Here is a 26,154-nt window from a genome sequence, read left to right on the forward strand (position 1 = left end):
AAATTGGGGAACAAAATTAAAAATTGCATATTATTAAAAGGAGGTATATTCATGTTAGTTTTTGCTTGGGTGGAAATGAGTGTTGTATCAAAGGGACCTCAGTAACTGGAGCAGTCACTCCTCATTCTGTTGAGCTGACTATTAAAATGGAGAAGCAGATAGGATTGATTGCTTTTTGGAGGGCTTTTTCCCCCTGAAGAAAGGAGAAAAGTATTTACTTGTGAAAGAAGCCAGGAATTGGAAGGGAAGACTTTTCCCATCAGCCCAGTGCAGCGGAGCAGGGAGCTGGCTTGATTTGCACAAGTAGCCACAACTCAAAAACTTGAGTTTTATTCCCCAGCACTGATTTTAGCTGTACAGAAATAAGGTTGCTCATGGTTGAACACCTTTCCCAGAGCCACATTTGTGCTGCCCCAGGGGAAGGAGAGGCTGCTGCCCTGGCCAGAGCTACCAGCCAGCATAGACTGGCTCTGTGTGCTCCGTGCCCCCGTAGGAGCGTCCTGAGCCCCGGGGCAGCAACGGCGACTTCAGGGAGCTCCTGCTGTGCCCTTGCCACCTCCTCAGGATTATCAGAAGCACAACAAGGATTCCACCTGGAAAGAAAGGAATGGTGGTTATTCACAGAGGGGAAGGTAACGTGTCAGGTGATGTTTGCTCCAAGGGTTCTCAACTCAGGTATTCTCTTCTGGTAAAAGAAAGGGGTTTTTTTCTCCTGTATACTCTGTCCCTCTCCAAAAAGAGGGCGGAAAAAAGGTTCCACTAGCACTAATAACACTCAGCTTCAGCAGTTCAGCTTAACTCTGCATAACGACAAGTTTTAAGGAAATAATTCAGTAATTTGCCTTCCTACTCCCATTTACTCTCTGGAACTGTTTTCCACTTGGCATCTTATTCACTGCAGACCCCACCAAAAAGATCTTGTTGAGAAATTAGTTTGCTCTGTGCAGCACTCACACTGAAGCACAAGAAGTAACTAACCTAGATTAACTCTGAGTCTAGACTGCGATCAGGGCTGTCAGGAAAAATTACTTTTGGATTGGGCATAGACATGGAAGTAATTGGCAAATCTCAAGTGGTGCGACATTCTGTTCGTTTGTTTCTGGCAGAAGCATCATCAGAGAAAACTGATCTGAACAGAAGAGCACAAATCTGTCTCTGTGATGCAATATGGCCAGACAAATACACCCAAGTTTCAGTTGTGTGAGCAGACAGCCTCATGGTAAACACTTGATCTGTGAGACCAGCCGTGAAAAACTCGCGGGTTCCTGCGTGGGCTGCTTCCTTTCCCCCTCTGTGCTGCAAGCTCCGGGAGAGGCAGGAATGCTGTTCCCTGACCCTCAGACTTGTTTATCACAAATGCTGGTTAATGGGCCATTGTCCCTCTCTGGGCAGTCTTTTCATATACCTCAGTTTAATCTACTTTTTCAAATTAACTCTCGCTTCAGATGGCATCTGCTCTGGCAGATTTTTGGACAGCAGCCTGGCATGAGGGGTCAGTGGAGGACCTTTCTCAGGGCTCCAAGCCACAGCTCCAAGCCACAACCCTCGTCTGCTCCCCCCAGGCATTCCAGCCCCGTGGACACAGCCCTCAGAGGGTGCTGCTGGAGCTCCTGCAGACCCTGCTGTCCTTGTCCCCTCCTCACTGCCCAGAGACAAGTGTGATGAGAACACTGCTTTCCTCTTGGAGAAGCAGCTTTGCTCTGTGTCTTGTAACACATGCATTTAATCTCTCCTCTCTCTCCTTTTAACAACAGCCAGCCAAGTGGAGAATGGTACTTCAGGAAGGACATAAAATACACTTGAAACACAGAAACTGTGAAATAGGCTTGTTGGATATTCTTTATCCTCTGATGGCTTACTCATCTCTATGACTTGGCTCTCTTGACACAAAATTTTCATCTCTGGTAGGGTAAGGGCACTTAGGGATTCTCTTCATCTCTCTGGGCATCTCTTCATCTCTCCTCTCAGCTTCCTCATCTGCCCTTCTTGCAATCCACAGCATTAACAGTTGCTCATTTTCATCATAACTCTCTGACTAAACCTCCCCCCAACTTTGATTAAAAAGGAGAGAACTCAATTTTCCCCTTTCCTAAGACTAAAAATGCATATTTATTCTTTTGCAATGATTATTCATGATGCAGCTTCCCAGTTGAAAAGCTCATCCACTCATTAGCTTGCCCTAGTGAGCTAATTCACAGCAGGTGGCATCTGGAGGGATGCTCCCCACACTCAGCAGGTCCTGACTCTTGGATACAAGAGCATTTGGCATCAAGGCAACCAGCACTGTGTGAGCCAGCAGCTCCCCATGCTGCTGGATGCTGTGGCACAACTGAAGGCAGGAATGCTTTCAGGAAACAGTCTCATACCAAAAGGAAATTGTCCTTTTTCCTACTTTGGTGCAGCTAAGGAATCCCTGCTTGAGGGTCCACACACATCCCTGCTTCCCAAGGACAAACAACAAGCGTTCAGCACTGTGCCACCTTCCCTCAGAGCAAGGGACAGGAGTGGCACTGAGAGCAGCCAGAAGGACTTGGATTAGAAATCCTGCTGTCCAGAAACACAGAACACACCACCCAGAGAGGGCTTGGTTTAACCCAGCTGCAGAGGGCTTTCACCAGGGCACAGAGGGGACCCAGACTGACCTGCTGAGAAGGTGGCCAGGACAATGACCGTGGCAGGGGTGAGCTGGCAGGAGTCCCCTGCCTTGTACAGGAACAGCTCCATGCAGTAGGTGGGCTCCACGCTGCCCCGGGGGCAGAAGGCATCAGGAGGGCACTTCACTGGCTTCACATCTGGGCTCTGCCCAAGAGAAGAAACAACTCAGCACCAGCAAACTGCAGGAGGCAACCAGGGCAAAGGGAGGTGACATTTTATCATTGGTGGTGGGGGGGGGGAAATAAATGAAGGAATGAGTGTGCCATCATCAAATTCAGCCCTGTCTGCCCCTGCAGTGTTGGAGTGTGGGGAAGAGCAGAAAGTGTTGTTACACAGCAAGTCTGTACCTCAAACCCCCTCATTAATGCACACACCATCCCCTCGTGTCCCAGGCAGAGCAGGCAGCTCCAGGCACAAAGCCACACTCCTGGAGTCATCCTTTCAATCATCTCCCTGCATCAGAGCCCTGCCTATGTTTAAGAGAAAGGAAGCTCAGATTACAAGCAAAAGGAAAGTGTGAATTGAGGTGTATTTAGCTGGTGGTGGGACAGCTCTGGCCAGCACAGGCTGTCCCCAGCTGCTGGGGACTCACAGGGCAGTAGTGGTTCTCTGGGCACAGCTCACAGCTCTCCTTGCCCCGCTGTAGCTGGTACTCTCCTGTGCTGCAGGCCTTGCATCTGCTGTCACTGGCACCTCTGAACGTACCTAAACAGCAAAGAAGCACAATATTAAGGTTGAGACTAAACCCCAGGACCTTTGCAGTTGCATATGGATGAATCAGCTTTCAAAGCCACGGGGAGAAAGAGCATTAAGTGCTTCTGTGCATAACAAAAGCTGAGCCTGGACTTTGGTCCTGGTTCGGTGGCAAAGGGTCAGAACAGAACAAACAGGGACAGAGGGACTAAAGAATATTTGGGGTCAGACCTTGGCAAACAGAGGAGTGTGAGCAGGAGTACGTGGGAGAGGGGCTTAGCAGTGAGTTCTGGCTTTAATGTAGGGGAAGATGGGAGCTGGAGGTCAGCAGCGTTTCATCCTCTCCAATTCTGGATTCAAACACCTTTTCCAGCTGTTTGAAACTTGCTGAGCAGACTTCAAAGCACAGCTCAGTTTCCCAAGCTTTGTGGGAGAGACAGGTCACAGAAGTTCCAAGTCTCACAGTGGTAAAATGCTCTCCTGCAATGTTTAAAATCCAGCTGGGCTGTGAGACCCCCCTGGGGCTGTGTCCAGACTGGAGGCTGGCCCCTGCCATGGGGGTGGCTGAGCGCCCTGCCCAGCCCTGCCCAGCCCTGCCCAGCCCTGCTGGCTCAGCTGAGGCAGCCTGGGGCATTTCAGACAGCACAGGAGGGAGCTTGGCCAAGTCCCTCACATCCCCTCCCTGTGCCCCGGGCTGCCCCTGCAGAAAATCCATCTCTGACAGCAAGGCTGGGCTTTCCTCAGCACAGCCACCAGCACGGGCAGAGATGCTCTTTGCTGGAGCTGATACCCAGCTGAGGATTTGGGCTCCCTGGCATGCCAGGGACCAGCACAGCTCCAAGGCATTCATTAACCAGCCTGGCACAGCACAGCCTCCACCAGCAGCCAGACAAACCCCCCGGCACTGTCCCTCATGCCAGGGCTCAGCTCTGCCAGCAGGGCACCTGCAGGGTCAGCTGAGATGGGTCTGGAATGAGTCAGAGCTGGAGCTGTGCTCCCAGAGGGCACAGCCCCACCTTGGGCACAGCCTTTCCTGGGCACAGCCTTTCCTTGGGCACAGCCCCACTTTGGGCACAGCCCCACTTTGGGCACAGCCCCACTTTTGTCACAGCCCCCCCCGGGCACAGGCTCCCCCTTACCTGCCGGGCAGGACTCGCAGCCCTCCGCCGCCTCCCGAGGAGCCTCCTGTCCCCCGGGGCAGGGCAGGCAGCCCGAGCAGCCGCTGGTGCTGGCAGGGAGAGGAGCAGGACACGCTGCAGGATCAGCACTCCCAGAGCAGCCCAGCCCACCAAAGCCAGCTCCTACAACCTGGGGGCTCCAGGATCCACCTTTGCTGTGCTGTGGGTGTCTGTCTCCAGGGCAGGTTCTCACACAGAACCACAGAACGGTCTGGGTTGGGAGGGACCTCAAGGATGGTCTCACTCCAACCCCCATGCCATGCTCAGGGACACTTGGCCAGGTTGCTCCAAGCCCCATCCTACAGCTGGAATGGCAGGTGACCTGTCTTTGGGCACTGCACTGCTGGTTCCAGCTCAGTGGCTAAAAGGATCCCCCTCCCTGTCCCTGTGAGCCCCTGCACCCCAGGAGCTCCTTACTTGCAAAAAGATCCCGGCTGGCAAGGCAGACAAAAAGCTGCATTTTGCTTGGAGCTAAAATAGCCTGAAAAAGAGAAGGGGAAGGCTCCAGGATGCTGCCTCCACATCTCTGCCCCACACTGCTGTCAGTGTGCTCACGTCCATTCCACAAACAACCAAACAACTCCCCTCAAGAGGCTTCAGGTGGCATTCCAGGGCATTTGGGGTTATATTGGTCAGAAGCTCTGAAAGAGCAATGCAGGTTCCCTGCTGCCCTCTGCCATGCTGAGGGATGCATGGAGGGCTCTGGCAGATTTCCCTGGTGAATCTCACATCTCACATCACTCAAAACCACACCAAGGAGCCAGAGAAACCCATCACCCTCCCCAGCACCACAGCTGAACTGGAATGAAGCTGGAACGGGTGGTTCCTGCCCAACTCCCAAGTTATTCAGCTGGAGCAGGTCTCTGGCCAGGAGGAAACTCTCTGGTCACCCCAGCCCTTCCAGGCCTCCCCCCACTCCAGGAAGTCTGGGGTGCATCTTCTTCTTCCCTGCAAAAGGAAGGACACAAGGCCCACCAGGCAGGATGGTGCAGAGCCTCCCTCCCTGCACCACGAGGACCAGGATGGGCAGGAGGACATGCACAGACCCTGCCCAGAGCACAAAAAGGAGTGAAGTGCCCCAGAGTGCCCAGGGACCAGCAGGACCCGACTTGAGAGTCCCACCACACCACCAGGAAAGCTGAGAGAGCAGCACTTGGGAATTCAGGTGGGTTTGGAGGTGCCTGATGGTGCACAGCGTGGTGACATGGACAGAGTTTGGGTTCAGAGGGGAGCTGGACATGGTGTGGGTTAAGAGCTGCTCAAACCTGGGTTTGCACCAGGCAGCAGAAGCTGTGGCACAGCAGGATGAAAGCAAACCCACCTCCCCTCTCCCTGCAAGGAAAAGGGAACTTTTTACATTGACACTTGCAGGATTTAGGGGCCAAGCCCACAGACCCCCCTGCTGCCTCACACGGTGTTTAGATCTGCTGAGCAAGGGGAGGGACAGACCCATCGCTGTCACCACTCAGGTTTTGTTCCTCCCCAACTCAGCGAGTGGCAGCCAAGGTTTAGGCACAGCCCAGCAGCTCAGAGGGTGGATTTCCAAAGGAACAGTTGTGCATGTTCCAGCAGGACCCATTCTGGGGGCAGAGGAGCTGCTGTTAATTGTTCACATGTGTTAATTGGGGTTTGGCACACCAGGTGCTGCTCTGTTCTGCACATGCTGTTACCCCCTCTGCAAACACTCTGCACCAGGTGCAGAGCTGCTCCTCTTTAAAACCCCAGTTTAGATGTGTGGAAAATAAGGAGAGTATTACACTTAATATTCAGATTGCAGAAGATTGCCTAAATGAAAACAAAGATGGTTTAGACTCAGTTTTGCTATCAGAAATAGAGAATATTTTGTTTCCTGACAATGCTCCCCCCTTGTGCTAAAACTGAATTTCATAAAACTTTTTTCCTGACTTTCATTGCAGAGTTAGCATTAACTTGTTGCAAAAATGAGCATGGCAGAGATCTGCTCTTCTCATTTTAATAACAACAGAATAGGGAAGAAGAGATCTGCTGGGCTATTTTTAGCCTGTTTACCTCTCAGTGCTTTTAAGTTACCTGGTAATTGCATCTGCCCCTGGGAAAAAGCATCATGTGATGAAAATGCATTTGGGTTGAGCACAGACCAAAGCCTACCTCGCTCACAGGCTCTGCAGGCTGCAGCCCCAGACTCATTAGCAAAATGTCCTGGTGGGCAGGGAAGACACACAGTGCTCCTTGGGAAGCTGGGAGGGAAGGGGGCAGAGAGGAACACAATTTTAGGTCACCCAAGCCTCCATCCACTTGAAGAAGACAGAGCAGAACATGACACTGACTATTCTAGAAATAAAGCAATTATGAAAAAGGAGTTCAGGCAGGAAAACATTGATTTGAACTCACCTGAATGTTAAAGATCCATAAAAAGCTGAATTTTTCAGTATTATTAACATTAGAGATGCCCTGTGCCTGTGGGCAATATGCAAAGGGACCATCTGGATTGAAGGTCTTGAAAAATATGCTGTGGTTAGGCTGAAAACCCTCAGCTTTAGTCAGACCCTTAAATCCATTCCTTAAATGGGATAGGGAAGGTGTTTGCTGCTCAGCATCCATCAGGGATTTCAAAAGGAGCTGCTCCATTGCTGGGAATCAGGAGCTGAAAAAAGGAGCTAAAGCACAGGCAGTGACCTGAGAGAGCCCCTCAAAGAGCAGGGACAGTGGGGAAAGGGAGGCAGTCTGTCAGGAGGAGGGGAGCAAGTGAGTGAGGCTAAGGCAGGGAAAGAGGAAGCTTTTACATCCATCACTAACAGAGCCCAATCCCCCTCAGCTCCTTATCAGAGGAATTTGATAATTTGAATTTGATCAGAGATGCTTTGGAGGAAAACAAGGACAGGCTCTTTAATTCCCTCAGAAACTGCAGGGCTGCATGAGCTTTGCAGAAAAAAAACAACAAAAAAAAAAACCCAAAAAAACCCCAACCAAACAAACAAAAAACCTCAAAAACCAAAAAACAAACCAAGGCAGAGCCTGGGCCAGCCAGAGCCTCTCAAAGCTGCAGGGAGGCCAAACTCTGCAAACACCACAGAAATGTTAAATGTCCCATGGAAGCCCTGGGGCCCAGGCAGCCACCAGGGGATGGCCAGGCACCCCCAGGTCCCTCCAGATCCCCCTTCTGGTCCCTGCTCTGGCACACCCCAGCCCAGCACTGCTGCCTGGCCCTCTCTGGTCCCCATCCCAAGGGCAGCAGCTCTGTGTGCCCTGCACACTGCTCCTGGCTGCCTTTTAAAGCACTTTGGGGGTGCATCTTTAAGGCAGGTCCTCACAGAGGGGGCACAGAGGAACATCCTGCTGGCACCTCACACTCAGGGGCTGCTGCAGACGAGCTGCACAGTCAGGTCACCCTCCCTGCAGCCCAGGACTGATCCAAATGGAGCTGCTCTGCAATGGACACTGTCCTGGGAGGCTCTTGCACCCCTCCTGCCCTTGCCACACTGCTGACTGCTCGCAGATGTGGATACAGCCAGAGAAAATCCAACAGGAGTGGAGAGAGCAGCACATGCCCGTGTCCCCACAGCCAGGGGACACCTGTGCAGCATCCCTGGACCAGGCAGCCTGGTGGGACTGCAAGACTGGGCTCCTGCCCTGACAGCTTCTCCACTCTGTCAGCTGAGGACACTGCTTTAAATGCCAGCAACTCACATGTCCTGAGATGCCTTGGGGGCAAGAAAACAGGGATTGAGAAAGCAATTGGGCCAAGCAGGGAGATGGAGCTGGCTTGTCAGACATGTCCCAGAGAAAAGCTGAGGAGATGAACCCAAGTGTGAGACAACACACACCTCAGTGCAGACAAAAGGCACGGGGGTAAAAAAGGGAAGCCCACAGCGGGGCAGCCTCAGCACGAGCAGATCCCACCAAGCTTTCCTGGTGAGCAGAATTCAGCCTCTGAGAAACAACCCTGGCAGGACCTTTCCTGCAGCCCACAGGAGGAGATTTTCCCAGCTGGGGAGAGTTTGTGCTCTGCCATCCATCTCCCTCGGTCACTCACCTGCTGTAGGAGCCCCGTGGGCAGGGCAGGCAGGAGCTCTGCCCCCCCTGGGGCTGGTGCTGCCCCGGGGCACAGGGGCTGCAGGCACCGGGCTGGGCACACGCGCCCCGCGCGCAGCACGAGCAGCTCAGGGCGCCTACGTGGGACAGAAAGGGCAGGGTCAGGATGGCAAGGACCGAGTGGGACCCCTGTGCCTGCCAGGACGGGGCGCTGCCACAAAGGCAGGAGCTCTGGGATGCAGTTCTGCACCCACAGAGGGTAGAAACTGCAATGTTCATGCTAATTCTGCTGTTAGGCAAGGTGCAGAACAGCCACAAGATGATCTAAGGAGTCAAGGCTATCAGTGTGGATCTCCAGTAATTAATATTTCTTTAGATTACTGATAATTTAAGCTTATAGGAAGCTGGCCTGGTGAGTAAAGCCCCAGAGTCGAGGATCTGCCTTAAGCAGCAAGAGGTTTTTTTTGAGCACAGGTGCCATGGCATTCCCAGCAGGCAAGTTCTACCCCTCTCTGCTCCACAAAATCAATCCCAGCCACAGAGGAATGGGGTGGATTTACTGCAGCTGCACCACCAACACAGGCAAGAGGAGAAGGCCCTGACCAAGAAGATCCTGCATAAAAGGGAGGTGGGAGATAACTCCAGTCCTCTGCAGGTTCACCCTAAAGCATCAGAGCTTCTTTTAAAAAGTGCCCTGAAGTGTAGGGAATAAGCAAAAAAAAAACCACCAAAAAAACAAAAAAAACCCCAAAAAACCAAAACAAAAAACCAAACCAGAACAAAACAACAAAAAAAACCACAAACAAACAAAACAAAAAACACCAAAAAATCAAAAATCCCCATGGTTTGCATTTTGGAGAATTCTTTTCTTTTTTTGAGATTCTTTTTTTGTGGGTTGGGGTGGTGGTGTTTGAAATCAGAACCCAACGATGTTACAACAAATAACTTCTGGGGAAGGTTATATTATGCACTGCTGGCCACAACAGAGGTTGATCAAGTGTTTCCTCAAGGCCATGGAAAAAGGCTGTCTCTGCAGCAGAGATTCTCTTTCAAACACTCGAGACAGCTGGAAATTGGCCTTGTATTTGGCCCTGGAGCCCAGAATGATGTTCTGCCAATAAATCAGACTGGACTGGTGTCACACTCTGTGCCACAGCCCAACCACTTTGTCACCCCATGGGGAAGCCTCAGAAAGACCAAAACACAGCACAAGGGCACGAAAGACCAAGCCTTGGATTTCAGGAGGGTGAAATTAATGAAGTCCCTCTCCTGCTGCCTGTCCAAGCTTCCAACACAAGAACAAGAGCCCTGACAGATCCCTGTTCCTCTAACGCAGCAGTGGGGAGCAGGGACCCTTACCTGGGCTGGGGACTGTCCCTGGGGGGCAGGGGACACAGGCTGTCACATTCTCCCTGCTGCAGTTGGAGGGCTGGGGGGTGCTGGGGGGCAGAGCTGACGGTGGGAGCGCAGGGGATGGGGTCACTCCTGGAGGGGACGCCGGGGCACTGCTGGATGTGGCCGTCAGCGCTGGAGTCTGAGAGGTGGCCCTGCTGCCAGAGGGGGGGACAGTGCCCGTGGTGGAGGGCAGAGTCTGGGCAGGGGGGTCTGTGCTTGGAGCAGCAGGTGGGGATGCAGCAGGGCTTGCAGTGGCTGCTGTCAGTCCAGCTGAGAGGGTGGCAGGAGCAGCTGGGGGAGCAGAGGCTGCACTGGGAGGTGCTGGGGTGGATGAGATGGGAACCCCAGTGCTGGTTGTACTGGGAGGTGCTGGGGTGGATGTGATGGGAACCCCAGTGCTGGTTGTACTGGGAGGTGCTGGGGTGGATGCAACTGGGACCTCAGTGCTGGTTGTCTGGCTTAAAGCAATACCTAAGAGAAGAAAAAACATAATTAGTGGTTGAATTATAGTTTTCCCTTTAATACTGGCTTCTCATTTAGGTCTTTTTCAACTGTTTAAACCATGTGTCCTTGTTTGATGTCCAGAAACTCCCCTCTGCTGTGTTCCACTACAGAGCAAGGATCTGAGGCAGCATCTGAGCATGTCTGGCACATGAGGGACTTACCAAGGAAATAAATGAGTGGGTCCACGAGGCCACAAATAAGCAAATGCTAATGTCTGGGAGGTCTGACTCATGGGTGTGAGAATTGCCTGAAACAGCCAGTTGTGTGAGTTCCTTGAGACTGTTTACCCTGACATCTCATGACAAGCTGATTTAAGATGCTTGTCAAGTAGCAGACTGCTTTATCCCACCTCCCTTAAACAGATCAGCCAAGAAAAGACATGGGCTCAGGGCTCTTTTAAGCTGTTCTGGTGGTAACCAGAAGGGAGCCTGAGGGCCAAGACTTGCTTTAATTCTGAAATCCCTCATCAGAGTGAGGATTGCTGAAATCTGTAGGGAAAGGAGGTATTGCTGCAGCTCAGGTTGTTTTGCTGTGGTACAGGGTAGACTGGAACATCATCTGCTGATGGAAGACATCCCCTGGCACAGCATGGGTAAAGTCCTCCAGTTTCTAACAGAGGAGAGACCCGAGGAACTGAGCATGGAAAGCAGCAGGTTATTGTTAATTTAGCAGTGTGGTACTAAGCAAAGGAAGAAAAGCAAAACCAAAACAGGCAGCTCCTGCCCCAGCAGCTGTGCCACCAGCTGGGTTCAGGAACTCAGGGCAGGGATTTCCTCAATATTTACTGCAAACACCCAACCTAATACAGCACCAGTAGGCAACTGGAGCTGCTGCTGAGGGGTGTAAATGCTCTCTCCAGCAGCACACACCTGCTAAACCCCCTTGCCAATCCATGCCAGTGGCACAGAGAACACAAGGGCTCCTAAGAAATTGGTTTGTGGTTTTGCAGGAGGCCAAAGAGTGCAGCTGACACCTGAGAGTGGGATGTAGGTGAGGAAGGACACGGGCAGGGGGACAAGAGGGGTGACAGCAGAAGCTGTCAGGTGTCAGACCCACACCCCTGCAGGCTTTGCCCCAGCCCTTAATTTCTCTCTTAATTTTGTACCCACCATGCAAGGCCAGGCACTGTGGGCACCAGTGCTCAGCACTACCATGGTACAAACACCAACATGAGACCAAGCTGATGGCAGCTCCAGTTAAAGTTCTGCACCAGGACAGTGGATAAAAGAGTCTTTATAAGGTTGTGGTCACATGGAGACAGTTTGCTGGGAGTGCTCCCTCCTGTTGCTGGCTGCCTGCTTTGTGCCACAATCCATCTGGGTGTAACTACTGAGTAAAGCAGCTGAGCACCCAGCCATCTGGGCCACTGCTCAGGTTTTAAAGAATTTACAGAACAGCCTGAGTTGGAGGGGACCCAGAGGATTGTGGACTCCATCTCTTAAAGAGAATATGTGGATCAAACCCACAACCTTGGCATTATTAGCACTGTGCCAATAATGCTCAGCACCAACTGAACTATAACTCATTTTCTTGCTGTGGCCCCAAAACAGAGACACCAAATCTAACAATGATCATTTTGTAACACTCTGCTTTGCCCCAGGCTCAAATCCAAGGGACAGAGGGGCCAGCTTTGGTCCAAGGCAGGGAGAGCAGCTCCACAGTGCCCACACAGGACACTGCTGCTGTGGCCAAGCCTCCACCCAGGACCAAGAATAACAATTCCCCTTGTTTGACTCCCCTGCCTGAGGGGTTGAAGCCAGTCTGCTTGCTTTTTCCTCACCTCTGGCAACAAACTGAGTCAGTCCTGAGATCCATTACACTAATCCTAAGGTAAGCACTAGCAGTAAGGTAAGGGCAATGTCAAATTCCCAGGGAAAACCTTTCAGAAGCACCTCTGAGATCAAAGTCTGATCTCCCACAGCTCCCTCCTGACCCCAACAGCTCAACTCTGCCAGCCAGAGACACTGCACAGGTTTCAACCACTTGGACTGCCCAGAGCTGGATGAATTTTGTTGTTGTTGGGGTTTTTTAGTTGAATGTTTCATTGGATGGTTGGATTTAATGGTGGTGCTCTTCAGAGGAATTTTTTAAAATGGAAAGTAGTTTTCCACAACACATTACCAAAAGTAGTAAAGTTGTCCCCAAAACTTCAGTAGCCATCAATAACCTTTGGTAGCCAGTACTTAATAATTTAAACACTTCTGGAGAAAAAAAGAAGTCAGAAAGCAGAAAAAAATAGTTTTGAGCAGTAGTAAAGTGTTTGTGTATTTTACCAGTTATGGTCAGTCACAGGAGTGAAAAACCAGTACTCAAACAACCTCAGCTTCATCAGACAAAGCATTTCCTCTCCTGCACTTACACTGTCATGGAACAGCGCTTTTGCTTTCTAGAGCCTTTTTTGGAGGTTTTTTTGGTGCTGTTTTTTTTAAGGAGCAGTGTGAATCACCTGAAGTACCTGCAGGGGAACCTGAAGGATGTGTTATTTCGTATGTGACACCTTGGTACCAATGAGCCTTGAGGAAGTCAGGGAAGGACAGAGAGCTGATCTTTCCCAACCTACCAACAGGCCCCCTGTTCCTTAGGGTTCCTCTGCAAACCCTCACTCTGCAGAGCAATACAGCTCCATTTCTCCTTTTTTCCTTTTCTTCAAACAAAAGCAACTTTTTGTACTTACCGCAAGCATCCCGCTCCCACCACTGCCTGTGTTCAACACTCCCTCCTTCCCCAGCCCCACCCCAGGGTGAAGCCCAGGGCTCCCACGGTCCCGCTGTGGCTTCACCCCGCTCTGTGCTGTCACAAGATAACCCCTGAGCTGAGAGGCCTTACCTGTTAAGCCCACCATGGTGAAGCTCCACAGCAGAGGACAGAGCCAGGCGCTCATGTTTCCCTGAGCAGTGACACAGCCTGTCCAGAGAGGAGATCAGCAGCTCCTGCCCTCACCCAGCCGCTCATTCTCCTCCGCTTTGGTGCCCAATTTTGTCACCTGACTGATCATGTGGCTCCGTCAAGTCAAGCTCTCCCCAACAAAGGGGGGTTTATATTCGGAGGCTGCAGCAGATCTGACACAGCCTCCTCAGAGCAGAGCAGAGCACCCAGCAGGCACCCAGGGGAGCAGAGCTGCCCTGCCAGAGCTGCAGAAATCCCATGCAGGAGCGTTCTGGAGGAACTGGTGGGAAGGAACGGGCAGAGCAGCATGGGAACCCAGCCTGGCTGCGGGCCAGCCCCCCGTGACCGCGTCAAGTGAGAGGATTTCATATTTTAGACCCACGAGATTTCCTGAGAGAAGAGAAACAAGAAAAACAACCGCAGAAGAGTTCCTGTTTTAGGGGAGGCCAACCAGAACTCAGCCTCTGGAGAGCACAGCGCTTTCCCAACCAGCATTTCCCTCCCCTCCCTCCCCCACTGCCCCCTCGGTGTCCAGCTTGGTGCATCAAGCTGTTATCAGGATCAAGCACATCGATCCTGATGATGATGATTTGGAGGTGAGAGCATTAAGTTTAATGGGGCCCCACCCCATTTTCCATGTGTTCCAGTGTCTGTGCTGCCTGCTGGGCCAGCTGAGGACACAGATGTCCCCATGATCTCCTCGCCTTGCAGCCCTGCTTTGAAAGATCCCCCTTTCCCTCTGCCCCCACTGTTCAGCAATTCAGCATTGCCAAGCCCCCACTGTGAGAGGATTTCCTTTAGCGTTCAGCTGAGTGCCACACCTCACTGTCACCTCTTTGCCCAAATGGAGGGAACAGAGGGCTACTCATACAGGATTGTGGATGCTCCATGTGCCCCACATTCAGTGAGACCAGGCACTGTCATGCACTGCTCATGTCCCTTAGGCTCCAGGATGATGAGCCAGCTCTAACACCAACCCTCAGGCTTTCCTCACAGTGGCTGGGGTCAGTGTGGGGCCAGGGACACTTTCTTGTCCTCCTGTGTCTGGCAGTGACATCTGCCTAACCATCCTGCTTCATGGTAAATGCTCAGAGACAGAGCAGCCTCCTCCACTCTGCTGTCACCAGTTTGGGTGGGTGCAGGTCAGACTGTGACCAGCTGGCTCCTAACACTGTCAGACAGAGCCTTAACCTGATCTGATGGCTGCCCAAGTGGTCCCAAGCAAGACATCAGGCTCAAGGGCTGCCCAGTGGCTCAGGACAAGGCAGGCTGGGCTGAGTGCTGCCCCTTCCCTGCAGGCAGGAGAGCTCTCATGGCTCTGCTTGGCTTTGCAGGTTGTACAAGCCTTTGCACAGGATGTCTGATCTCAGTCTGCCTAAAGAACCTGCTCCACCAGAGCTGTGCAGGGCCATCCACTCTCAGAGGGCTGAGGCTCTGCACTGAGAGACAACTTCTGCAGGAGCAGCATTTGGGGTGGAGCAGCTCTGGGCACTGGTGAAGCACTGCCAGCAATGACCCAGTGGGATTTATCCTGCTAGGGAAGCTGGCAGCAGACCAGTCCCCCCCTCCCACAAGCTGCACCCCCTGGTTAGTGGGGAGTCCCAGAACCATGTCACACGTTTGCTGAGCAGCTACAGCACTCAAGTACACACTGGAAAAGCAGTTCAGAACTGGACACTTTCACTGTCAATTTCAGTCTAACACATGGAAGAGAAAGGGAAATTGGGCATTAAAGCCACTCTTGTGCTCTCAGAGCTCCTTTCTGGGTGAGCCACCAGAGCCCAGGTGAGAGATGAGACAGGCTGCTTTCCTCTCAACTCTTTTAGCAACTGGGCAAGCTGGAAACACACTTCTGATGGGGAAAATCTAATGTCACTTCAGGGCAGAAAAGTACAAACAGACAAATTCATAAACTCCTGACCTGCCTGGCTGTCTCCATTGAGATTAAATGCTTTTGCTAGTTGGTTCACAGAAAATAAAAAGCAGTGTCATGGTTTATCAAAAACAATATCCTAGGTTGGCAAAGGGCCCTGATCTTGTCAGTTCTGTTGCTCTTCTATAATTGGCAGACCTTGTGTCCCCAAACAAACCAGACAGTGCCCTCCACCCTCAGAGCTTACAGGGCAGAGACAGGAGCAGTGATGCTTCTCCCAAGAACACAGCATCCTGGGCAAACACTCCAGCAGTTTGTGCCAGCTCCCTGGCCTTGCCCAGCCTGGAAAGGACAGCTCTTGTCCAAGGCTGTCCTGATCCATCCCAGCTGAGCAAGCAAAGGAATGCCATCAGAGGTTTTCTCTGCTGAGGGCAGATTGGATTTCTGAGCTTCCCAGGCTTTACAAGCCCAAGGAGCACCACAGGGCTCTGCATTAACTGCCTGCCCGTCACCTGGGTGCTGGATCTCCAAGTGATTCCTTACAAGCAGAGCTGCCTGCTGAATAAGAAGCACTGAGCAGGAAGACTCTCCAACACCAGCCTTCTTCAGTGTCCCCTGTGCCCTGCCACTGCCTCACATTTTGTCAGTGGGGTGTGACTAAGTGCTGAGGGGGTGAAAATGCCCAGGTGAGGTCCCAGTGCAGTGGGGACAGTGCAGAGGACAGGAATGTGTGAGCTGACAGTGGACTGTCACGTCCATCAGCCTGAAAATGTCAGGTCACCAGGTGACTCCTTAAGGTCAGGAAGGTGTCAACTACAAGCAGAGGAGAGCAGAGTGGTTTGGCTTGAAAGGTACTGCTAAATATCATCTCCTTTCAACCCCCCTGCCATGGATAGGAACACCTTCTACTAGACCAAGCTGCTTCAAGACTGATCCAGCCTGACCTTGAACACCTCCAGGGATGGTGCAGCCCCAGGTTCTTTGGGCAACCCTTTCCAGTGCCTCACAACCCTCACAGTCAAGAATTTTTTTCCCCTAATAACTAATATAATACTGTACCTTTTCAGTTCAAAGCCATTCCCCCTTGTCCTATCACCACATGTCCTTGTGTCCCTCTCCAGCTCTTTTATAGCCCCTTGAGGTAGCAGAAGGTGCTGTAAAATCTCCCTAGAGCCTTCATTTCTCCAGGCTAAACAACCCCAATTCTCCCAGCCTGTCCTCATAGCAGAGGTGCTCCAGGCCTCTGAGGACTTTACTGGCTCTCCTCTCGACTCAGAGCATTTTACCCTTGTATTCTTAGGCTCCTTCCATGGTTTTCCACAGCTCCACTGCACTGTTGGTGTCCTAGGCTTAGCAGACACCTGTTAGAGTGGCAAATGACTGTTGTGCTCCAAGGTAGGCACGGTGCTGCAAAGCTGTCCTGTTCCCATGACTCTATGGAAAATGGGGATGCCTGTGTGCTGTACAGAGCTATTTCACAGGACTGTGGTCCTTTGGCAGTGTTCCTAGAAACTGGGGATGGCCTGAACTGCTGCTGTTACTGGGAAAGAGCAACACATTCAGGAAAACTGCAAGCTGGATTCTGGCAGGGGTTTTTTCTTGGAAAAGATTTTTCTTCAAGCATTTTAGGTTGTGATTCCTACCCAAACCTGACTGTGTGTAGAAGAGGTACCAGCTGCAGGTATCACTTGCTCCTCTGCAGACAGAAAAGCAGAAGCACTCCAGAGCCCCCTGGGATGCACCACCCCACAAGATGAGCTGGGAAGCAACAATGAATCCAGACCCCACTTTTAGGTGCAAGGTTATTCCAAGGTATATCCACTGACTGCCATAAAACAGGGGTCCAGGCTTTGGGGATGCAGGTCTAACAAGCAGCCAACAGCTTTGTACCCAAGAGGGGGCCAAGACACTCCTACAGAGGTGAGGAAAAAAACCAACAAACAAACAAAAAGCAGCACCACTGTTCCCCGAGGAACACGCAAGGTTTTTGTGCTCCGGACGGCGAAACCTCTCCGTGAGCGAACGGCCACGCGATGGCACCACCGCGCTGGGCAGGGGACACCAAAACCGCCTGAGCCAAAATCAGCCTCGGGGAGCGGCGCTTCCCAAACCGCGCCCCAGAAACCTCCGGCAGCCGTGGCTGCTGTGGAGGTGGAATAACGAAACCAACAAAAGGGAGCTGCAGGAATTGAAGTGAAAAATAAAAGTTATTACAGTCACTCTGAAACAAAAACGTCAGACCTCTTCTTTTTAAAAAATGTGTTTCTTCTGTGCCTGGGTTTAGAAGGACTACTAAAAAAAGAGTAGAGCTAGCCAAAGGAAAGGTGGTGTACTGCAGCAGGGATCTGATGGTTTAGCCAGCTGTAATCATATACAGAGGCTAGAAGTTTATTTTCTCCCAAGCAGCACAGAACATTTAATTCTTATGCAGCCCCCCCATCAGTTAAAAAGGTGGTCATAGATGGACCAGGTGTCTGGGGTGTCAGTTTTAGGATGCAGGTCAAACCCAGCTGGCGCTTTAGGCAGAACAAGTGCAGGGGGTGTTGTCTGGGCTGTTCATGACTGCAGCATCTGGGGAAGGGAAGGAGGAAACACCTTCCATCCAGGCACAGCTTGGGTCCCCCTCGCTAGCCAACAGCTCTGGATCAATGCAGATGATCACAAAATTTTAGCACAAGACCAGCTTGTCTTGCCAACTCTCTTATGTCAGGAAACAGCCAATTAAAAAAAATAATTTTAATTGAAAGATGAAAATGAAAAAGGAGAGAGACTATAGGCTTCAGTGACACCAAATGATAGGGCTGGCACTAGAGCCAAGCTTACATGCTAGTGAGGGCTTCAATCAACCATTCAGAAAAACTAATTTCTTTCTGTTTTCATTAAGTTTTTTAAGGACGGAATAAGTATATTATAAAACCAAATACACAGGAACTACATTCTGAAAGCCAAATAAAGAAATCTCCCAAAATTCCTCAGGAAAAGGTCACAGAATCCCAGAATGTTTTCAGCTGGAAGGAACCTTAAAGATCATCCAGTTCCAACCCCCCTGCCATGGGCAGGGACACCTTCCACTAGACCAGGTTGCTCCAAGCCCCATCCAACCTGGCCTTGAGCAATTCCAGGGGTGGTAAAAGTGTCTTGAAACACAGCAGGTTCTGGAAACAGTCACCTCATTTACTTTAGAACAGTCAGGTTTTGCTTCTTGTCTCATTTTCCCTTTCCTGCTCTCAGGAGAGCCTGTACACACTCCTGTGTGACAGGGAAAGGAGCTCTGTCTAAAGGCACTCAGAACACAGGACAGCATCTGGCACAGGTTTGTCCAGGTCTGGAAGAGGTCAGTGTTTGGTCCATCATAAGTCTTAAGGGTTAGCACTAGAGCAACATCCTAAACATTAAATCCCCTACAGCCAGCTAAGCCTCTCCAAAGTGTCCAGTGGCCCAGAGATTGCTAAAAACAGCTGGGTCTGGTTCTGCCCAGGCCAGGCTCAGCAGGCAGGTGAAGTGGCACATCCCTGTTCGTGTGGAGTGTATCAGGGTCAGGGCACCAGAGCAAGTCCCCTATGAAATAACAAATGAAGTGTGCTTCTCAGCCTCTCCAAAAGCTTTTGTCCCAAGCATTCTACCAGAGCAGCTGATCTGGAACAGAATTCCCTTCCTGGCTATTTGATAAGGTCAACTTGACACAGAAAAGAAAAACTTCTGACTATGCCTGGCATGGCCCCAGCACAGGCAAGTGGAACAGAGCCATTTCATACAGCTGCACATAGGGAAACTGGGACAAGGCCAGCCACACATCTCCACATAACACTCTAAGACAAACCTTCATGCTAATCACAGATCAGACCCCAGGAACAGTACATGAGCATGAAAACAGTTTCTAAACACCCACAAGAAGCCCTACACTAAAAACCATCAGTCCCAAAACACACTCACCTTCTGCAGCACTCAAACTGAGAGAAACCACCATTGCCCCAATTCGGATAAAGGCAGCATTGAAGAACAGGGTTCATTTCACACTTCCACACCCCATCCCAGAACCTGGGCATGGCAGATGTCCCTCACACCATCAGATCTCAGCACAGGCACACCCACACACCGCAGACACAGCACCCAGGGCTCACCAGCTTTCTGTGAACCCACACACACAGAGCCAAGAGCAGGTATTGCAGTAAATCTCCTCACAAATATCCTAAACCAGCAAAACCAGCACTTGGCAGTTTTGAACTGCTAACTCTGAAATGCACCTACAGAAACAGTGCCACAAATCTCAGATACACAATATCAGGCAATTTGGCTGTTTGCTCTCAGGCTGGTGGTACCACTGTTAGTGTGATAAACAACTTGGCTATTAAGAAGAACATCAGTCCACTTCCTTAGAAAATCTAAATTTTTTATTATACATACTGTATTACACTGAAAATACGTACCCAAAGACAGAATATTTTGAATTTACATCTGTACATAAAAAACCAAACAAAAACCAATAGAAAACATATGGGCTATGCTATAGATGTGACATTTTACAAAATGACATTTTTTGTTAAAGGCACCAGATTCCCAGAGGGCTCTGGCTTAACATTTTTTATTAATTTTTTTTTTTCCAGTCAGACCTTACTATGAAAGCGTGATTCACTCTTAAACTGCATGATGTCAAAGTCTCAAGATCCTTTTATCTAGACAAGTGGTCTGCACTTTGACACAACTTAGTGAGAGAAGTGACCAATTCCACATGGAGATATCAAGCAACTACCAAAGGCTCCTCCCCACTGTATCCAGGATCCTATGGTATTGAACTGAAAGATTAAATGGCAAAGCCAGCACTGAAAATCAGGTTAATCCACAAAATACCAGCCCAATACTAGAGTGTTAACTGTACTAAGCCTAGACTGGTTTGTATGGAGATAACTACAAAGCATTAGAGTAGCAAAAGAATGAACAGAAAGATGGAATCTGTGATCTCAGCATCCTTCTTGGGCTCCCTTTCTTTGTTACACTCATTTCACTCTTTCTGGTCCTCACAGCACACATGAAAGGAAATGGAGCCTTCAGAAACCTAGTACTTCAACATAGGACAAGTTGTTGAAGAACCCTGGGTAAGATGAATGTGCTCTTTCTCCCCTAAAAACAAAGTCTGGACAGGACAGGGAAATCACAAGCCACTTTCACTGCTTCTTTCTACAGTATTTCATACTCAAGTCAAAGAACTTAATGCATACCATGCCTAGGCTTGCACAGACAGGAGCTTCTCTACAAGCAAGGGCAAGAGAGACTGGGACATCCCCCTTGATGAGGTACAGCTCAAGCCCAAAGTTCTTAAGTTTGGGCTTGCTATTTCCTAAAATTTCATGCTTGGATAAAGGCAGGAGGAAAGGACAAAAGCAAAGCTTTAAGAAAACTCTGAATTACTTCTCTGGTCAACTCAGTAAATCTGCAAGTCATTCTAGAGTAAAGAAATGCTTTTGTTTAACCTTACAGCACACACTGAGCCTCACTGAATAGCTTCACATCCAAGTGACTGAGTATTCAAGACAAAAAATGTCAAGTTCCAAGGCCAGATTTTGTTCTCTATGTAACAATTCCAATATATTGGAATTTCAATATTGACGTTTTCCTTTCTGATTTGTCTGGCATTATTCCTACTTCCAGAACACAGATTTGATGATTTAATTCACTGAATCAAAAACTCCATGTAGTTTTACTTCTCACTGTATCACTGTTGCAGAAACTTCCCCTTCTTTAGGCATTTAAACACTTTATAGATTCACAGATCAAGCTGAATCCTCTGGTACTGAGGGTCATAGAATGACTTAAAAAAAGGAAATAATAATTTCGCAGTGTTAAATTGTCTCATCCTAACAAGTTTATGGAATTAAAAATATACTATAGTTCTACTTAAAATTCCACTGATTGCCTATGACTGACTTTAGACAAACAGGCCTGGAGACCAACCGCATTATGCAGCAATTACAAACAGCAGCATGGTTAAGCTTCCTACATACTACTGCACCCAAACAACTCCACTGCATTCTAGAAGGGCTTCTTGAAGAGCAGAGGGACAGCTATCTCCTCCCAAAGCACAGGTCTGAAATGCAGGCTTCTATGGCCCCAGAAAGTTTAGTGAGGGACCACCATTAATCTCAAGCAAGTCAAAAGAGCCACCACACAGCAGCTCCTGACCACGACTGAACTGCACAGGTCTTGCATCCACAGTTTACCGTGACAGTACATGCCCCTCAAGCCAGGCAGTTTTCTAAATGCTCATTCTTAACAACTGTTATCTGATACTTGCAGCTCATCTAGCAAGCAGGAACAGTTAAGACAGAAGTATCATACACATGTACAGAAAACTGGTCATCACAAGGAACCTTCAAAATCTGAATGCAGACAACAAAAGGAATGTCACTTTTCTTTAAACCTTTCTTCTAAAAGATGAATACTTTCATATCCTATCATTAACCCTCACTGAGTAACACTCTAAAACCAAGTTATAACCATAACACATTCTACTAAACTCCTAAAAACTAAAACTCACTACTCATCCTCACTTGTCAAGCTGTTTTCTAGCTGTTTAAAAAGAAAAGTTGGAATCACAATTGCAATCTATGCTGTTTCTGAAATGGGCAGTTCTGGGGAGGACAGCCCCGATGTAACAGTTATACATGAGCAACTTTCACACTAAAACATGCACAACACTCTGTAACAGCAGCAGCTACCATCAAGTACCCTGCCTGCTACTGGAACTAGAACATTCTGTGTATTTGCTTAAATAAAGTTAAGAAATCTACATTTTTGGTCACATCCTAAAACACTGTAGAATACAGGGCATTTTTAAAAATATTATTTATAATTGCCCTGTCCTGTTGGGTAGTTTGATTGAAAACCAAAGATTAAAATGCAATAAAAAATTCCCCAATAAAAAAAATTCTAATCAAACATCTAAATGTCTTTATTAGTATACAAGTGTACTATGGGATTTGGTCTGCTTTTTTTTCAGAAAAAAGGAACAAAAAAAAAAAAAAAAGCCTCATTTAGTCCTAAAAGTTCCACTTCAACATGAATCTTTAAGTCAGCCCAAGGTACCTCCTCAACACATCACCACTCTGCTACTCATCTTTGCATTTCTTCCTCCTAAGCAGCATTCCCAACCAAGCACAGCTGCACACACAAGTAGTGGCAGAAACCAGACACCGAATTCAAAACTCCTTCAAATGATGAAGCTAAGCATCCCAAGAAGGAATCCTGACTAATGTACATAAATCCTCTCAGTGAATGCCAGCTTTGCTTGTAGCATTAAAGCCAGATTACACCAGTGGTATGAACACAGCTGTAAAGATAAAAATGTGCTTCTACTAGCAGGGGACAAGTACAAGGCACATTTATATGCCAGTATAATTGTGGCCACATTCGCAATTATACTGATAAAACTACACTGGTAAGAACCACAGCTACAGTCATTAAAAACTTTTTGGGTAAGGGTTTGGCAATCAAGCAGCTTTTGACTGCTCAACCAAACATACACGAATAGTGTCTCAAGACAACAAAACTACTTCTACTCAGATGTGTCTCAACCATTTCTAGGGCCATTTTTGAATTAAGCTCCAGTTGCTTTTGAGATGTAATTGTTTCCCTTCCTCCAGGTAAATTATACTGTGCTAATAAGGGCTTGTTATGCAAGAAACACAGACCAACTTCTACCCCAAAACTCCTATGGCAAGAAACTATCACTTCCAGGCAGCAACAAGCCACAGTTACTTTTACCATTTTGATGGGGTTTTTCTTCAGACAGTTATGATACTCAGTTTCTATCTCAAATAATGCCAAATAAAGATTAATTCATGCTGGGCATGTACATTGACAATACAGAGAGTTAACAAGAATTAGGATATGGAGTAATGATTATCAAAGTGGTTAAGGCTGATGCTCCCCAGAGGCCCCATGGCAAAGACAGAGCTGCAGGTGGGAGGGATGGGAGTGGGCTGCAGGTGAGAGGCAGCCAGGAGTGAGGAGAGAGTCATTGAGTGACAGGCAGGAGTGAGATTGTGATTGGCTGGAGGAACGCACAGTGAGATTGTGATTGGCTGGAGGAACGCACAGTGAGATTGTGATTGGCTGGAGGAACGCACAGTGAGATTGTGATTGGCTGAAGGAACAGTGGACAGCATAAGAGCAGGAAGCTGATTGGATGACAGGACACGTGGACAGCAGCACAGCAGCTAAGCCAGCCAATGGGTGCCTTCTTTCTGTTAAGTTCTGTTAGGTCCTGGTTTGGTTTAAAAAAAGGCCAATTTCTACAATAAAGCAATCTCTTTTGGATGCAAAAGAGGGTCCGTGTCTCTTTGTTCCCACTGCTGGCTGGCCTGAACAGGGAGCTATAAAGGGGGCTCAGAGTGTGCAGTCCACTCTGGTAGCAGCTCCCACTAAGTCACAGAACCGGCCAGGCAGGATCCAGGAAGAGTTCGGGAAGGAACTTGGGATTTAAAGTGCGTGCACCTCACCAAAAGGATGAGGAGACCACTGGGAGAAAGTATGGGAGGTGGAATATCAGGGGAACAAAGCAGGAGCTTGGGCCAGGTCAAGTGGCTCCTACATCAGCAATGTATTAATATGGCTGATGTGAAACTAAGCAGCCTGCTGGACTGTGTGTCTAATCAAGTTACAGATTTTCCCTTTAGTGAGTCCCTTTGATCAGAAACCTGCAAGCAATAGGGCAGAGACTTTTTGATTATCACCAGGGACGGCGATGCCGAAGCTTGCGGGGACCTTGCAACATGGGGAACAACTGTGGCAGCTGTTGAAGGAAGTCATGCAAATGTCAGCCATTATGCAGCTTCGGAAGTTAATTCCAACAAACCCATATACACCCCCAAGATAGACCCAAACCCCACTGAATTCCCTTATCCTGAGACTAACCCAAGCCCCACAGACCCGCCTTACCCCAATAAAACTCCCTGCGTGGCTGGCTCCTTTGGCACGGAATTCCCACATCGCGAGCAGGTGGCAGACTCACTCACTCCCTGCCCAAGATGGCAGTGCAGCAGTCCAGCGTTGGCAGCAATGCTGGGAAGCCACCACAAAGGAGGGTGACCTGGTGGTGATTTCATCCTGCCCAGTAATACATGTGCTGAACCAATGCCCAGAGTACCAAGAGCAAGACTGTAAAGCACTGAGGGCGCTAGTAAAAGAAAGCAGCATATTCTCCCATCGTGCCCTAAGCTACCTCGCGTCTATCAGTAGCGCATATGTTCTCACACCCCACAACTGGAAAAGCACAAGGAAGATGATTCTAACAGTGATACAGTTTGCAGTCTGGCTAACTGATTACTGAGAGCTGTCTACAGCCCAGGGGGAAGCGCTGCAGGACAGAAATGCACCAGTGGCCACTGCGCCACTGACTACAGAGGGTCCCTTTGCAGTCCCTGCAGTGCAGGCAGGTTACTCGTGGGATGTATGTGATATCATCACTCACCTAGCCCTGCAGGCCCTGCAGCAACTGCCTGGGATGGGTATCAACTCTTTTGCTTAGATTTTACAGGGTCCAGCAGAGCCATTTGTGCAGTTCCTGGACAGACTTCATGCCACGCTCTCCTGGCAAGTCAGCAATAATGAGGCCAGTTATACTGTTGCAGCAGCTTGCATTTACAAATGTGAACGAGGATTGTAGAAAAGCACTGCTCACTGTTCATAACCCACGTACTTGAGACATAGCAGATACAGTTAGAGCATACCAAAATGTGGGAATTACTGCTCATAATACTAACTCTCTGGCAGGGGCTTGAGCCGTGCACTTCCAGGTTTTGGACACCTGTGAGGGGGTCCCGGCTGGGCAGGGGGTGGGGTGGGCCTGGTGGCCATGCTGATGGTGCTCAGCTGACTGCAGGTGGCCTATGGCAGCCACAGGCACATCAGGGACTGCCAGCCCATCAAGTATGGCAACGTCACGCATGAAGCGTGGCCCAGCGATAACATCACGGGCAGTGCAGTGACTGTCACCAGAACACTTGTCTTGTACATCCACCCAAAAGTGGCAGTCAGGGCACAGGGCCACCAGCGGCAGAGGCAACTAGGTGGTGCAGACCACACTGTTCTGGGGCATGGGGCTGCCAGCTGTGAGCAGGTGGCTCCCCTGGCACAGGCGCTGCCATGCCACTCTAACAGCAAGCCTCAGCGTTGTTGCTGCAAGCCAGGACCTTGTACCTCTGCCTTGCCTCCTCAGAGGAGCAAACCTGCTGGGAGGCTGCAGGTTTGGCTGAGACAAAGAGATGTATCCTTCAATAGTTTTGAATTGGTTTGTTTGTGACAAAAAGGTTAAATGGTACTTTCAAAGCAGTTGTATATATATGTACATAGTTATAGTTATTTACAAGTTATTTATGACAAAGCCGGCTGTTCTGTAAGTTATTACTGAAGATTTCTTTTAAGGATATGATAGGAAAGCCTTCCCAGTCTAGGTCTTAGCTCTGGCCAAGCTATGGCCTTGACTGGCAAGGAAAAGTATGCTATCAAACCCAGGTGTTTCTGTACAAAAAAAAGATTTACTAGCTTTGCAAAAGCTAGACCACTTTCCTTTGAGGTAAACACGGAAGCCTTGTCTGGAAGAGGCCTTACAAGTCCTCATTGTGAAAAGAAGGGTCCTTGGCAGATCCTGGGCAATAGCAAAGCATATAGGCAGTTGTAAGCTTCACTTTGTTAATTTCATTCAAAATTGAATTATGTTCCTGTTAAGTGTTGATACTCACACCAGAGAAGCCTATGTTACAGTTTTTGAAAAGTTGTAATAGTTATTATTGTTGTCACTGTTACTAATGTCTTAGGAATTGTTTAGGTTTTTCCTAGTAGGTTTTCCTTGCTTAATAAAAAAGAGGGGGGGAGATGTAGGATATGGGGTAATGATTATTAAAGTGGTTAAGGCTTATGCTCCCCAGAAGGCCCCATGGGAAAGACACAGCTGCAGGCTGGACA

The 26,154-nt window shown here is 49.3% G+C and overlaps 1 protein-coding gene across 1 annotated transcript; it reads right to left on the bottom strand.

Annotated features, from left to right (window-relative positions):
• Positions 1-382: 382 nt before the first annotated feature.
• On the bottom strand, positions 383-13,395 carry LOC311153198 (uncharacterized protein). The gene is made up of 9 exons (XM_084204830.1): positions 13,263-13,395; positions 9,897-10,403; positions 8,539-8,674; positions 6,654-6,742; positions 4,944-5,007; positions 4,488-4,576; positions 3,248-3,360; positions 2,643-2,799; positions 383-593 (listed from the first exon to the last, which is right to left on the bottom strand). Exons 1-9 carry the CDS (start codon positions 13,315-13,317, stop codon positions 448-450), a joined length of 1,356 nt encoding a protein of 451 aa, XP_084060956.1. The 5' UTR covers positions 13,318-13,395; the 3' UTR covers positions 383-447.
• Positions 13,396-26,154: the final 12,759 nt, after the last annotated feature.

This window comes from Fringilla coelebs (genome assembly GCF_963513975.1).
Source record: "Fringilla coelebs genome assembly, chromosome: 4".
NCBI lineage: Eukaryota > Metazoa > Chordata > Aves > Passeriformes > Fringillidae > Fringilla > Fringilla coelebs.